This window comes from Suricata suricatta, chromosome 1 (genome assembly GCF_006229205.1).
Source record: "Suricata suricatta isolate VVHF042 chromosome 1, meerkat_22Aug2017_6uvM2_HiC, whole genome shotgun sequence".
Lineage (NCBI taxonomy): Eukaryota > Metazoa > Chordata > Mammalia > Carnivora > Herpestidae > Suricata > Suricata suricatta.
Window position 1 is genome coordinate 42,626,158 of NC_043700.1, and position 15,204 is coordinate 42,641,361.

General features: G+C 44.1%; 1 protein-coding gene across 1 annotated transcript in view; it reads right to left on the reverse strand.

Annotated features, from left to right (window-relative positions):
• Positions 1-12,913: 12,913 nt before the first annotated feature.
• Positions 12,914-15,204, reverse strand: part of NKX3-1 (NK3 homeobox 1) — a 2,591-nt gene continuing 300 nt past the window's right edge. Inside the window, exons 2-3 of the mRNA XM_029950366.1 lie at positions 14,897-15,192; positions 12,914-14,204 (exon numbers count right to left, since the gene is read on the reverse strand). Of these exons, the coding sequence (XP_029806226.1) occupies positions 13,786-14,204; positions 14,897-15,192 (715 nt within the window). The 3' untranslated portion in view covers positions 12,914-13,785. The remainder of the gene's footprint in view (positions 14,205-14,896; positions 15,193-15,204) is intronic.

Genomic DNA, 15,204 nt, shown 5'->3' on the forward strand with positions numbered 1-15,204 from the left:
GGAGGCTAAGTCGGTTAAGCATCTGGCGTCAGCTCAGGTCATGATCTCATGGTTCGTGGGTTCGAGCCCTGCCTTGGGCTCTGTGCTGACAGCTAGCTCAGAGCCCGAAGCCTCCTTCAGATTCTGTGTCTCCTTCTCTCTCTGACCCTCCCCTGCACGTGCTGTCTCTCTTTGTCTCTCAAAAATAAAATAAAAAACATTTAAAAATTAAAAAAAGAGAGAAGATTGTATATTCTGTTGTTGGATGGATGGCTCTGTATATGTCTGTTAAATTTATTTGATTTATTGTATTGTTTGAGTCTGCTATTTCCTTACTCACCTTCTGTCTGGTTGTTCTACCCATTCTTGAGCGGGAAGTATCAAAGTCTCCGACTATTATTGTAGAACTGCTATTTCTGCCTTCAATTCTGTCCATTTTTGTTTTATATATTTCGATGCTCTGTCATTAGGTGTGTAAATGTTTATAATTGTTATACTTTCTCTCCCTCTATTGAAACCTATATTAATATCTAATGTCCTTTGACTCTTGTTTGCTTTTTGAATTTACAGTCTATTGTGTCTGGTAAGAGTACAGCCACCCTCCTTTCTCTTGGTTACTATTTGCATGGAATATCTTATACCATTCTTTTACTTTAAATCTATTTGTGCTTTTTGATATAAAGTGAATTTCTTATAGGAGGCATATACTTGGATTATGTCTTTTAATCCATTCTTCCAATCTCTGATTGAAGAATTTAATTATTTAATTTAAAATAATTACTGAGAGGGACTTACTGTTGTCATTTTCCTATTTCTTTTCTGTATGCCTTGTAGCTTTCTGTCTCTGGTTTCCTGCATTACCCTTTTCTTTTGAGTATAGTTGATTTTTGTGTGTATGTGGAGAAATAATAATGCTTCCCTTATTTTTTTGTGTATATTCTATAAATATTTTCTTTGTGGTTTACCATGGGAATTACATTTAACACTCTAAAGTTATAACATTCAAATTTGAATTTATACCAGCTTAACGTAAATAACATACAAAAACTCTGGTCATTTACAGCTTTGTCCACACCCTGTTTTTAACAACACAGTCTCCACTCATTTCCAAGCTACTTAGGTCAGCACCTTCCCTACCCCTCCTCCTTTAGGGACTTGTTTCATACACTTGTAATAGAGTTAGAATCTCTCATCAAGTCTGAATTCCTTCCTGGGGTCCCCTGACCTCCTAAGTAATTTTTTTTTAACTTACATCCATTAAGGATCTCTCTTAGTAATGTGCAGTTCTGTGGGTTTTGATAAACCCATGTCATAATCCACTATTACAGTATCATATAGAACATCCACTGCCCTAAAAATTCCCTGTGCTCCATCTATTCATTCTTTTTATCATTAAACAATATTCCATTGTATTGCATGGATATACTACACTTTACTTAATCACCTACTGGTTACTTCCACTGTTTGGCAATTATGAGTCAAACTGCTATAAACATTCATATGAAAAAAACCCAAAAAAACATTCATATGCAGGTTTTTGTGTGAACATAAATTTTCAAAACAATTGGGTAGGTGCCATGGAGCACAACTATTAGTTCATACGGGAAGAGAATGTTTAGCTTACAGAAACTATTCTACTGTTTCCCAAATAACTGTACCATTCTGCGTTGTCAACTGCAGTGAGAGCTCCCACTGCTTCAAGTCCTGTCAGCACTTGGTATTGTCGATTTTTTGGATTTTAGCAATTCTAATAGGTATGTGGTGGTACCTGGTTTAAAACTGCAATTCCTTAATGACAAATTATGTTTAGCATCTTTTTACACTTGCCATCTACATAGCTTTGGTGAGGTGCCTGTTCAAGTATTTTGCTCATTTTTAAATTAAACTGTTCCCTTATTGTTAAGTTTTAAGGATTCTTTGTATATTTTGGCTACAAGTCCTCTATCAAATATATGATTGCAAGGATTTTCTCCAAGTCTGTAGCTTGTCTTCTCACTTTCTTAACAGGAGTTTTCACAGAGCACACTTTTTAAATGTTTAAAAAAAAATTTAATGTTTACTTTTGAGAGAGAGAGAAAGAGAGAGAACGCACATAAATGGAGGAGGGGCATAGAGAGAGGGAGACAGAATCTAAAGCAGGCTCCAGGTTCTGAGCTGTCAGCAGAGAATCCAATGCAAGGCTTGACCTCACAAGCCATAAGATCATGACCTGAGTTGAAGTCAGACAGCCAACCAACTGAGCCACCCAGGCACCCTTACAGTAAGTCTTGAGGTCAGAAAATGTCAGTCTGTCCACTTTGCTCTTGGTCAGTATTTTGTTGGCTATCTTGCATCTTTTGCCTTTATACTGTGTTTCAAACTTTTTGTCCCAAAAGGCATAGCTCAGAGCCTTACGTAATCAGAGGTTCTAAATTAATTGTTCACTGTCTACCACTGGGAAGCCATGTAAGATGCTTGAAAAGATTCTTCTTCTTTTTAAAAATGTTTAATGTTTATTTATTTTTGAGAGAGAGAGAGAGACAGAACACAAGTGGGGGAAGGGCAGAGAGAGGGAGACACAGAATCTGAAGCAGGCTCCAGGCTCTGAGCTGTCAGCACAGAGCCCGAGATAGGGCTCAAACCCACAAATTGTGAGGTCATGACTTGAGCCAAAGCCAGATGCTTAAATGACTGCGTCACCCAGGCGCCCCCAAAAGATTCTTCTTTTAAGTGGCCTTAACTTTTCTATCTGAAACTTTCCCAACATTATGAATATTATATGTAATACAAATGGATAGTTATTGTTAGGCTCCAGAATTATTCTTAGGGGAAAAATATGCCATTGTTTGGAAAAATACATGAAGGCACAAGGCAAGGCAACATAAATAATGACTATATGCCCTGGTTGAAACAAGGAGAGGATTCTTTCTGTTTCCAAGAGAAAGGATTTAGAGAGAGGAAAGAAAAGAGAAAGACTAGAGGAATTAGCAGATAGAATGAGGTCATGGTCCACGTTTGCTAAAGCAACCCATTGAAATTCCACCATTAAAATCAGGAATTTCTGATATTTAATTGGAAAATCTTCATGTTGCCGTGGAGTAACATTCGTTTTTGGTCCTTGCCACCTAAACTATTTTCAGTGGAGCCTATCACACTTACAAATGCTTTGTGCGAAAGTTGTGTTTTGTTTTAGGAATTCAAGAAAGAACTTGAGTTTCACTTCTGCCGTGAAGAACAGACATAGCACCTGTGGAAACTGAGAATGAAATGAGCCCGCTGGAAATTAGCCACCGCCTTGCTGAGCATTTGGGTTTTGACAGGGCATGAATGGGAGTTTGAGCTCCACTTACGTGATGCTCGAGGGGCCAGGAGATCCCAGCTCAGCGAGCATCTGCATGGCACATATTACAGCAAGCATTCCTTAGAGTTGTCAAATTACCCTAGCAGCATTATTTTCTTTGATTCTATCAACAGCCACATGAAATATATATATATAGTACAAATTTAACACAACCTACAACGGGCTGGACATTGTGACATATTGCTGGGAATGTGCTTGGATGACATCTTATATGCAAACTTCATCTTGACAATTTAATGTATTCAAACTTATAGTGATGGGTAGGGTGTGACAGCTTCAAAAATGGAAGAGAAATTATTAAATATAGACTGTCCTTAAAGACCACTCATAGATGAGGACGTCAGGTAAAGGCAAGTGAATAACTTTCCTAAGGACATACAACCTTTAAGCAGTAGATTCATTCACTGGATCTATTCAAGGAGGAAGTCTTATTTTCCTTGCTAGTGGGGTTCCTATCATGGGCCGACTCCCTTTCAGTACTCAGAGATCGACCTTAGCCATGCAAGAGAACTTGGCCAGCTCTTTTCTCTCTTTTTCAAAAGAAACAGGGGAGGGGACATCTACATGGTCATAAAACACTGAACTTCGGGTATCTCAGAGGCTCTCTCCCTTGACCAAATTTTGGGAGGTTTTAATGGATGAGGTACTGACAAAAAGCAAGGTGGTTTTCCCACTCAGTGCTTCCCCCAAGACTGGGGATAGTCAACTGAAAATCAATCAATAGAAGTGTCTTTCTTTCTTTCTTTCTTTCTTTCTTTCTTTCTTTCTTTCTTTCTTTCTTTCTTTTTTTTTCTGTATAAATAGTTGTCTTATCTGAAATGACCTTTTCCAAGAGCTAATAGCCATAAATTTTTACAGCTGGACATGTTTAGAAATGCCTCTTAGCTATTTTTGTTGATTTATTTTCTTTGTATTTGTGCAGTCCAGCTTTGGGCATGGAAGTGAGCAGCCCTGGTCACTAGTCCTCCACCTCTGATGATATAAACTCAGGGAACATAGTTTCTCCCCTGTGGGAAAGACTCCATATGGAATGGAATCCCATGGAACTCAGGGTAGGAGAAATTACTACATCCTGAGAATCATCTTCAGTTCCTTTTGTGGTAACTTCCCTGGCCTGTTTGAAATCTTTCTGCATATCTGTCTATCTATCTGTCTGTCTATCTATCTATCTACCTATATATTTATCAACCTACCAACACTCCAATACCCAATAATAAGGTGCTTATATAATATGGAATATTAACTCACTGGCATATCAAAGGCCACAAATATGCAAATGTAAGTACTTTCTTTTTTTTAAATTTCTTTAATGTTTATTTATTTTTGACAGAGAGACAGAGTATGAGTGGAGAGGGACAGAGTGAGTGGGAGACACAGAATCAGAAGCAGGCTCCAGGCACTGAGCTATCAACACAGAGTCCAATGCTGGGCTCGAACTTACCAACTGTGAGATCATGGCCTGAGCCAAAGTCAGATGCTTAACTGATGGGGCCACCTAGGCAGCCCGCAAGTACTACTTTCTATGCAGCTCCATGGAAAAGTATATTTGAAATACATTAAGTAATGTTTGATATATTTGATTAGAGTGTACAAATTTTATACATACATCTGATCCATGTTTAGATGTATTCTAAAAGAAGAAAGAAGAAGAAAGTCAGCTGACAATTCTTGATGACCTAATATATGCTGAATTTACCTCACTTAATCCCAGAACAACCCTGTAAACGAGGCGTTACTGATCCACTTAAAGATGAAGAGCCTAAGTTTTGTCAATATCAAATAACTTGCCTAATACAGCTAATATAAGGGTACAACCAGTGTTACATGTCAGTCTTAAAGCTAAAATCCATGCTAGATTTATTATACCATGCTGCATTTAGAGTTATGACATTTTTGGTTAAAAATTAAAATAAAAATAGATATGGAGGTGTTTTTGTTCCCCCCCATATTCACTAGATTACTGATTTCTGAGCTGGAGAGAAGGAAACGTGAATGGCACAATAAAGAGAACTCATCATTCCTCCATCCTTTTGCTTTTAGAACAATGTTACCTCTTTCTGGACGTCTATTTCCCAGGCACCGATATATAGGTTCTGAGGTCTAAAGTCAGAAGGCTTCCATGAAAAGAATGTGATGTTTTGAGCCTTGGATGTAGAGCAGAGCAATAAAGCAATCAGTGTGGGCAGGGCTAAACTTAGATGAAATTTAGAAATAGAAATTTATTTTTTCTCTTCAAGCTTCCAGCATTCTTTCTCGTGCTTTCCCCTCTGTTTTATAGTGGCCCCTTTTCAGTATTACAGGTTGTCTCTGTTGACATTAATAAACCTCTTCAGATGTGGGGATAAAGGGCTCATCAAGTTTAATTCATTGGTTTTTCTCAGGAAGATTCATATTTTAGTTGGAGAAGGGTTCTTAAGCTTCAAGAATGAATCATGAAGGGTGGAATTTCAGATATTAACTACAAGTATCAATCAGTTGATCTCCAACCTATCATCAATCAATTGATCTTCATTGGCCCTGAAGTCCCACGATTGTTTGTTTCCCGTATGAATCAGAGGTGGGACCTGTAGAGCCAATTTGATTGAGTTTACCACTATGAAGAGTAATTTCTTCATCCAATAGCTGGAACTCAGAAGAGTCGGGAGATCTACCGCTCACCTCACAGTTAGTAGGTGGCAGACAATCAAGGCCAATACTTCTTCCTAGAATTGTAGAACCAGTTGTAGAATTGGCTGGCCTGGATTGGAAGTTGCACCGTGCATGTCCATCCTCCTCATGACCTTGTTGCCAAGCAGCTGTCACCTTCCCACATCAGCCCAGTGATTTTTCAAAAACTGCTGATCTGAACTCTATGTCACTTTGACGATTCCACCTAGGACAACACAGAAGTCTGTTCCTTCTCTCCTCTTCTCGGATCACCCTGGCCCTGACTTTCCTCTTCCAGGTTACACATTCTTAATTTCCTCAAACCCTCTTCATGCGATGTTTCAAACTCCTGCGTCACCTGAATTATGCTTTTCTGAACTTGCTATAGTTTTCCTCAAAGTATGGGGCTCAGAATCAAGTGCAGTGCTCCCGGCGAGGTCTGGGCCCATTCATTCATTCATTCATCCACTCAGTAGACACGTATATTTGATTGGTGTCAGGCTTCTCTCAGCTCCGTGCAGGGGAGGGGATGCTTAGCTCCATTGCCTGGGACACAATATATTTTTGGTTGCTGCCCCAAATCAAATTAGTTCTGGTTTTTAGGGGCTTAGGATCAGCTAGCTCCTTAAGTCCTTTCCCATGGCCTCCTGTCGTAGCACGTACCTCATTCTCTACCATGCTACTTCTCTGTGTGGGAAGCCCATCGTGTTCCTCTGGGGTGTATGTCTACACAAGCTTTTATAAAACCTATTTGGGTTGTAATGAGAACCTTTCCTTAGATCTGGGTTCAGGTTTGTTCCTTCCTGATGCCAAAGTTGACATGCTCCCAGTCTGTCTTTGCAATAAAACCTCATCACCAGGACACGGAGCCATCGCCCCTTTCTGGGGTCAATCAGGAGCCACCAAGAGGGGTGCTGAGCTCACACGTGCAGGAAGATGCTTCCATGGGCCATGGAAAACTACCCATCTGGTGCCTCCCTGCCGCTTTCTACTTTTTGCTGTCACTCCCCCTTTGCCTTTGCTCTTCATATGCAGTTGAACTGACTCAGAAGAAAAAAAGGCAACAGCTCAGTAATGGGGCACACAATTTAAGTCAAGGTCTAAAAGGCATTTCTGGAGTCAGGATTTTGGAAATGAGAGGCTGCAGTACTTTGAGATCCATACCCCTGGCATCTCTCAGGTGTCTTTCTGCAGCCACACCATCACCCCTCACCCCTTCCTATTCTCTTCTCTACCTGAAGAGTTCCTTCCAGTGGAATTTCTTGATGAAATTTCTTGATACTAGGTCTCATCTACCTATTAATAAGGTAAGGAAAATTTAAACCCAGAGACAACACTTGTGTGAGTCACATTGAGGACACTGGGACCTTCATCCTAAGCCTCCATCATCAATGTGTACATTTTAATGTGTACAATTTAACCCCATCAATGTGTACATTTCAGGAAGGGAGCAACAGAGGAAAGTCTGCAGCCTCTGTGAGTGTCTTGCTTCGTTAATTTCATTCAGATGTCTCTCCTGCTGCCATGTCCATTATGCCAGGCTGTGTGGCAGGAAGATGTGGTCCTTCGAACCAGAGTTCTGCTATCGCCAAATAAGCTCTGCCCCTTTGCCTGTGGCAGTCGTCAGTGCCACTCCACACCTCACTTTGCAAGGCATAGGATCTGCATGTATGAGCCTTTGATGAGTCAGATCTTCCTTGAAAGGGAAAAAAATCATCAAGGATCTAAGTATAAATAAGCTCTCGGCATGGAGTGAGGGAGAGATTCCAAACTTTTCCATGAAAGAATGACATCTCCTCCCCATCCCCCAAGTTCATGTTACGAATATTCCATCCATTCTTCTCCATAAAAGAACTCTACAAAGCAAACTCATGTCCAAACTCCCATTTTCAGAAGTTGCTTAGGTCAGTTTAAGCTTCCCTGGCTTTGAACACGAGTTCTGATGCCAGCTCTGCGTGTACTGTATGCAAATTTTAGTTAGAAACTGCGTTGTCTCCAGGCTTGTTCCCTCTCTCACCCTTGAACCATCCTCTGCCTTATGCATTCCTCATGCACACACTTCAAAAAACCAAAAGCTTAAAATTACCAATTTGGCAGAAGGAAATGTAAATGTTATGTCACTGTTAAGCCATGACTTAATCCTGATAGATGTGCTGTCAGGGAAGTGTGATGCTAATTGACAGATTTAAAGAACACCCCTAAAAAATAAATAAAGGACACCCTGTTCCTGGCGATGCACAAATAAAGCTCTGTGCTTCGAGGACTGGTGAAATCTCCTGGCAAGAGGCGAGTACAGGATTTTCTTTCCTGTCTTCCATGGGCAGTCGGAGTGTGTTGTCAGTCTGGGGGGACCTGGGTTGGAGATGGGTAATGAGTGCTTCTGGATTACCAGGTTGGCCAAATCCCCAGCATTTTGGGTCCCTGCAGCTTTGAGTGAGGGATTAACTGGAATGAGCTGGGCTTTCCCGGATTATGGAGGGTCTTTTGATGATGTCAGAAATTCCAAGAGGAGGAGGTTTCGGAAGAAAGTAAGAAAAAGCTAAACATCTGTTCCCTGTAAAAAGAGAGATCAAGAAAACAAAACAAAACAAAACAAAACAAAAACCCCAAGCCCCTCTTCCCTTCCTGGCTGGCTCCTCCAAGCAGCTCCCCCTTGTTCTGGCACCTGTGAGGCTGAGGAGGCAAACCAACCGAAAAAGAAGTTAAGCAAGTGGTTTATAACCTTGGACGTTAGTGTTCCCAAATATTGATGTCCAAGCCCTGCTTCCAGAGATTATAGTGCAACTGGCACAGGGCTGGGCCATTGTTGTTTTTGTGAAGACTCCAGGGTGTTCTAACCCACAGCCAATGCTGGCAGCCATGGACCCAAGGAGCAAACACAACCGAGACCATGAGGATGCTGGTCCTTGAGACTCAGTGCTGCTGGACTCCTACCTTCCTGAGAGCAAAATCAGGGTTTACTCCCCACGCACCACCAGGAATTTCTAGGCCGTTAAAAACTTCTACAAGTATCACACCATCATTCCAAGGAGAAGATGGGACTTTCCTCTGTGTCACCTCTTCTCTGTACCCCGTTATATCCCCAGTAAGGGTTATGCCTGGATTGGCCAAGAGCAGGTGGTCACTGCCCAGGTAGAAGAGGCCCCACGGGGACCTATCCTAGACTTTTCCTAAACCCATCTCAGGCCCAGAGCAAGCTCAGGGAATAAGTGAAGGTGTCTTTGCAGGGGTGAGAGGAGGGCACAGTATGGAAGCTGAGAGATGCTTCTGCCTTCTCTTGCAGACTTGTGACGGGGTGGTCTGTCTGGGAAAGTTTGCATGAAGGCCAAGTCTATGACTAAACTAGGAACTCTTCATTTCCTGGGACTATCGGTCCTGCCCCTTTTCTTGGGCAGTAAATAACTTTTGACCTTGAAAAACAAGCTCTGGTGACACATTCGTGATGGCTGTGGGAGAAGCAGAGTCTGGATGTCTCAGTGCAGAACTCGGTGCTTCTAAGCCTGGTCTGACCCTTTTGACTTGGATTTTCTCATTGCAAAAAATGGTAGTGACCATGGCCCTGAGAGCCACCAAGGAAAGGATCCTATGTCTTGTAGTGAATTCCAAAGCACTCCACTGAGCCCTCAATACTGGGGAAACGCACCCTCACGGCTTCTGGGGTTATTGACGCAAACGCCTCACAGTCTGTCTCTCAGTGGCCAGCACCTTACCCAGAAAGAAACTGCATTGCCCAAGGTAACTCCATTTTCAGGAAGTGGCTGAAGCCGGGGTACAAGAGCCAATCTCCTTTCCTCAATCTGGAACACATCAGCTTTGGAGCCTCTCAAAGTATCGGGCAAAGCCTCAGTGGCACCTGCATTATAGGTTGGCTTCCTCAATGTGCCGTCCTCACTTCCTCTTGGGTGAATTTCCTGAGTGCACTCTCAATAAACCTGCCTGCAGCTCTCCATCACAGGGCACCTGAGCTAAGTGACTTTCCCTTCATGGCCACTGGTCCCTCTGACGTCAGCTTTAAGATGTGTGGCACAAACAGCACCCTAGAAAGACGACTTGTTTTATTAGGAGCACGTTTTTTGTCGGGTGTAGATCTCTGATGTTCATTTCCCCTTCTGGCAGCTCTGGCCTTCCTAACGAGGCCTAGGGAGGACAAACGGGGCCACCGGTGACAAAAGCTGGTGACGCTAGCAATTTGCACCTGAAGTAACTTGAGAGATAGATTGCAAAGGAATTCCAGATACCAGAAGCATGTAGCATGCTCAGGAGAGCTGCTGGAAGTGGACGGGTGTGAGATTAGCAGAGATATTGAAGGAAAATTGGAAAAGTGACAAGAGGAGGCAGAGAACTTTCTCTAGAGATGGGAGATTTCAGTTTAATTTCCTGGATTAGTTACTTTTAATGGTTAAAAAAAAAGATCCACATCTGTTCATTTTCTGTGAGAGCCTTTGTAATTTGAGAGCTGACGGCCTTCCAGGGGAGGGGAGGATGGCTGCGGGTTTGTGCAAAGAGTTAAATCTCATGATGTGAACATGCTAAGGGAGGCCCCACCTGTGTGTACAATGTACTTAAAGGATTACAGCAAACTTTGAAATTATGATATGTTTTCCCTGGAGTAAGCACCTTACTCTTCAAGCTTCCATTTCCTTGAAGGGGGGAGGGGGAGGAGCACCATCCCTTCTCCCAGGTAATCAGGTGCATGAGACACTTGGCTTGTGGGATTTAATGAAGGCTTAAGTGCAGGCAGATGAAGGGTGTGGGATTAATATATTTTACTTTAAACCTATTTTCAATACTTGGTGACTGCAGTTCAAAGGTGTTGTCTCCCAGGGGTCTCCCTGCTCTGAATGAAGGTGACATTTCCAGGGAGACAAATGCGCCAGAGAAGCCGGGGGAGCCATTGCAGTGGGGAGGGGCTGGTGGGAGATGAAAGGGGCGTTTTAAAACAAGTATTGCAGTGCTCTTCAGAGTCCTCTCAGGGTCTTCCAGGAAGACACAGAAGTACCTGGGGCTCTCTGTTTAAACGAAAGGGCTGGAGCTGGAGTAAGTGGTTTTTAAACTGAAGGCAGAAATTTCTTTCCTTCCCACAGGATTTACCAGGGTGAGTGTGTGTGTGTGCGTGTGAGGATGGGCAGTGCATTTACAAAAGAATGACCATCATCTACCATTAGCTAAGCCACTGTCTTTGATTACTGAGTTTCCTTAGGTTTGTCAGGCAGGTTGAGTGAGGGAGAACACGGTAACCAGAAGTATGCCAGCTCAGCACCATTGCAGCCTTTAGGAAACAGAAAAACACGCACCAAATACATCTAATAAAGTCACAGTACTTTATTTTAAAAACACTCGTGTTGCAAAAAAAAATACATAGAAAAATAAAGCTTGGCTGGTGTCCTTTGCTAAACTTCAAGTCGCAAGCTTTCACGCTGCAGACTGGAGCAGAGTTTGTTATGCACGTGGACAAGCCAAACTAACTTATGCAACAGAAGCAGGCTGTCTGGGTGAAGTGGTCAGGGACGCCCTCGAATTCACCTACCAGACACCCAATAGGAGTTCAAGTGCTGTTCCACCAGTTCAGACTGGGCGAGTTACTAGCTCCCACGGAGGAAGAGCCAGGCAGTCACAGACCAAATAATCTTAAACAATTTTTTTTTTTTTTGCAACACAGCACACAGAACGGTAAAATGTGTAATACTTGCAGAACAGCAGGTTGAAAGAATTAACTGGAGAGGGTGGGTGAGAGAGGATACCGAGCAGGGAGTGAGCATTAAATGCTTCTCTTAAAAGACATGTGAACGGAGCAAGCAATCTAGGCCAGTCCGCTGGCTGTGCCCTGAGTACTTGTCAGCAGCCGAGCATTTAACAGTATTTCAACGTGGAGCCCAAATGGTAGGAAATGAGGTGAAACGGGCCAACTTTCTATCATCTCTGGCAGTTTTGCCACCAACAGTAAATCGGCCCTTTTAATAGGAGGAAATTGAATGGTTTCTCACTAAACAGCATTAAGTAGTGGGATCAAGAGATTTCCAGGCCTCAGGGTCCCTCATTAGTAACTGGCTTCTCTTATTCTGATGTCTCCCCTCTGCCAGGTCACCTGAGACAATCGGGTGGACACAGAAGGGTGGCCCAATTTCTTCTTTGCCTTCTTCTCATTCTCACTGAAGTCACGAGTGGTCTCTTTTTGGGGGACCCACTCATTCTATAAAGGCATGAAACACAGCTCCTGAAGTATTGGAGCGATCGCATTGTTCGGTGATGGACGCCAGTAGAATGTTTTGAAACCTGTTTCCTTTCTCTTAGCCCCTTCTGGCAAAGTGCTATCAGCCCCCTGAGCTGGCGGCTGGGGACCCAGTTCCCTAAAGTGCCAGCTGCCTTTTCTCTGCGCCCTGCCTGTGAACCCTGTGTTTCCACCGGACAGCCCAACGGTGCCCAGTTCTTCACTGTGTTCCCCTTGTGTCTGAAAGTCCAGCGCCTCTTCCCTCCTCCACCTGCCCTTCTGGGGATCCCAGAGGGCTGTCAGACTTTGCACTGTAACAACAGAGCTTCCAGAAAGTCAGCAGTGAACTTTTAGACCTGTCAAGTCTTTAAATAGGATTTGGGATTTAATGTTGATGGTTTTCTTAAAAATAAGAATTGCCAGTTTAAAAAATGCATGTCTTTTAGCCAATTCAGAATCTCCCCCCACGCCCCAACTACTTTTTTTTTTTTAACCCAGTAGAGATAAAGCTTTCGGGGGAAAAAAAAAATAAAGACCAGATCTCAGGCTAAATAAGGAAGGTGTGTGTTAGGTGCAGCCTGACTAAAAGTCTGGACTGAAAAGAAGCCCTTCAACGGGTGACTGTTGTGGAAAGGGAACAAAAAGGAAAAGAAGGGAGAGAAAGAACTATGTGATCTGTCCTGGTGTAGTTTGAGTTACAGCCTGAAAACTCCAAGAAACTTCTCATTTGAATTCTCAGGCCCAGGGCAAAAAGGTCCAGAGGAAGCTTTTATTTAACCTTTATTGATAAAACTGTAACACTGCCCAGTAGCTGAGTGGAGAGCCCCCCTCAGGCTGCTGTCTCCGCCACGGGGAGATTCTTCTGGCCCGGGCCCATCCCTTGCAGCACAGTTCTGTTTATACAGCTTGTCCTAAACCCACGGTGAGTGCTTCCTGTTCGACTTGGGCCACCCTGTGAAGACTTAGGTTGGCGTGCTACTTAAAAAGGAATAATAAGAAGCTTATATTTTCATCTCCTCCTACCCATCGCCATATCCCATGCCCTTCTGTGCTGAGCATGACCAATTTCTCTGTGACAACCTCTGTTTTCCATTCTCTTACAGGGACAGGGAGACAACTTCGTCGTGAACCAGGGCCAGCGAGAGGTGTTTGGACTTAAGTGTAATTCAGGATTCAGGAGGTGACACCTTCCTCTTGACCATCCTTTTTCCCTCCGGGTTTGCATCCCTCGAGGCTGACGCCGAGTTATACAAGAGGATGGAGGTGAACTGACATCCTCAGAAGTGATGGGGACTGCTCAGACTGAGTCAGAAAGTGCTAGAGACAGCACTAGGCTTTATCCCTCCCCACTTCACATAGGTCGTTAGGAGCAAAAATGTCCCATTTTATGTGTTGGGGAGCTATTTGGATATTAATCAGTGTCCCAGGTCTTTCACTAGCCCACCAGTGCAGAATCTAGGATGTCCATGCAAATCTCCGGCAATCTCGCTCCTCTGTCCTCCCTGAGCCTGTCCCTTTTGCCATCCAGAGAAACAAGCTGGGGAAGGCAGTTTTGGTTTGTTTTTTGTTTTTTGTTTTTTTTGATCATTCGTGATTGTCATATGCGCTGGCATTACCAGAAAGCCGGGTTCCAGCCTCCCAAGCAGTACAGGTAGGGGTAGTAAGGGTAGCTGTTACACATGGAGATGAGGGAGGCCTGGGATAAGCCCTCCTCTTTCAGAGCCGGCAGGGAGGAGTGCTTCTCCAGGCCTCCCAGGTCCGAGGTGAGCTGCTTTCGCTTGGTCTTATAGCGTCTGTTCTGGAACCATATTTTCACTTGGGTCTCGGTGAGCTTGAGGTTCTTGGCCAGGTGAGCCCTCTCAGGAGCCGACAGATACTTCTGGTGGCTGAACTTCCTCTCTAACTCAATGACCTGAGTGTGGGAGAAAGCAGCTCGAGATCGCTTCTGTGGCTGCTTTGGGGCTTGGGGAAGGCTCGGTAAGGCGCTGGCACTGTTTTCATAGTCCAACAGATAAGACTCCAAGTGTCCATCTGGAGAGAAGGGAGAAGGAGGGATGGGGAGGAAAAGGTTACATGTTAGAGGGACGAGAACAGAATTCAATCCACCCTTATCTCTTTGGTAGTGAACAAACGGCCCAGTGTCATCTTGGATACATTTCACTTTCTTCACATGACTAAGGAACTCTCCCTAGTGGGGAGTGACTGAACACTATCTTATGTATTAGCTTTCTAATAGTCATCAAGAACCCAAAGTTAGAACCGGTTAGCATAGAACTTCCTGACATATCCTCCAGTAGAATTAAATAGGGTGCTGGATAAGTGTATTGAGGTGGGAGAAGGGACGCAGGGAAGACAGAAATAAGACACTTGGTAAAGCAGGACCCAGTGACATTAGGAGTGTTAACTTCCCAGTGGCAGGAGAGGGTTTGCGCTATAGGAGAGGTGACAGGGGCTCAGGACAAGTTCATTCTCTGCCTTTAGTCCTCCTTTTTCTAAACAAGCCGTTAGAATGCCTCTTCTGAAGTGAAGTGACAGTAAAGGAAGTAAGTCTACTTTAGATGTGTCCAATGATGTTATATGTCCTGAAGGCCTGAGGGACCTTCCAAACTTAGTTTTACAGTCCATGGAACTGGGAAGCAGAGGGAGTCTTCGCAGGCCAAACTCTAATTTATTAGTATTAATAAGTTATGATCAGTTATTTGTTATATGTTAGTAACTCTAACTGCCAAAGGTAGCGCGAGGCGGGCGCCGATCGAGGGGCGCGCGGTGGCGGGGTTTTCGCCCGGGACTCGGGCTGGGGGCGCGTGTGCGCGCTCGCAGTGGAGCCTCGGGGCTCCAGAGCCCGCGAGCGGAGGGCACCGTGCCCGGCGAGTCCAGCCCGTGCATAAACCCTGCGCCCCCCGGGACGGCCGGGCTCGGCGTTAATTTCCGAGACGCGCCCGCGGCAGGAGGCGGTGGGGTTGCTTGGCCTGTCGCCGTGGGGCCTCGCATCCCGCAGCCGGAGCGGCGCCCGTCCCGCCTCGGACCCACC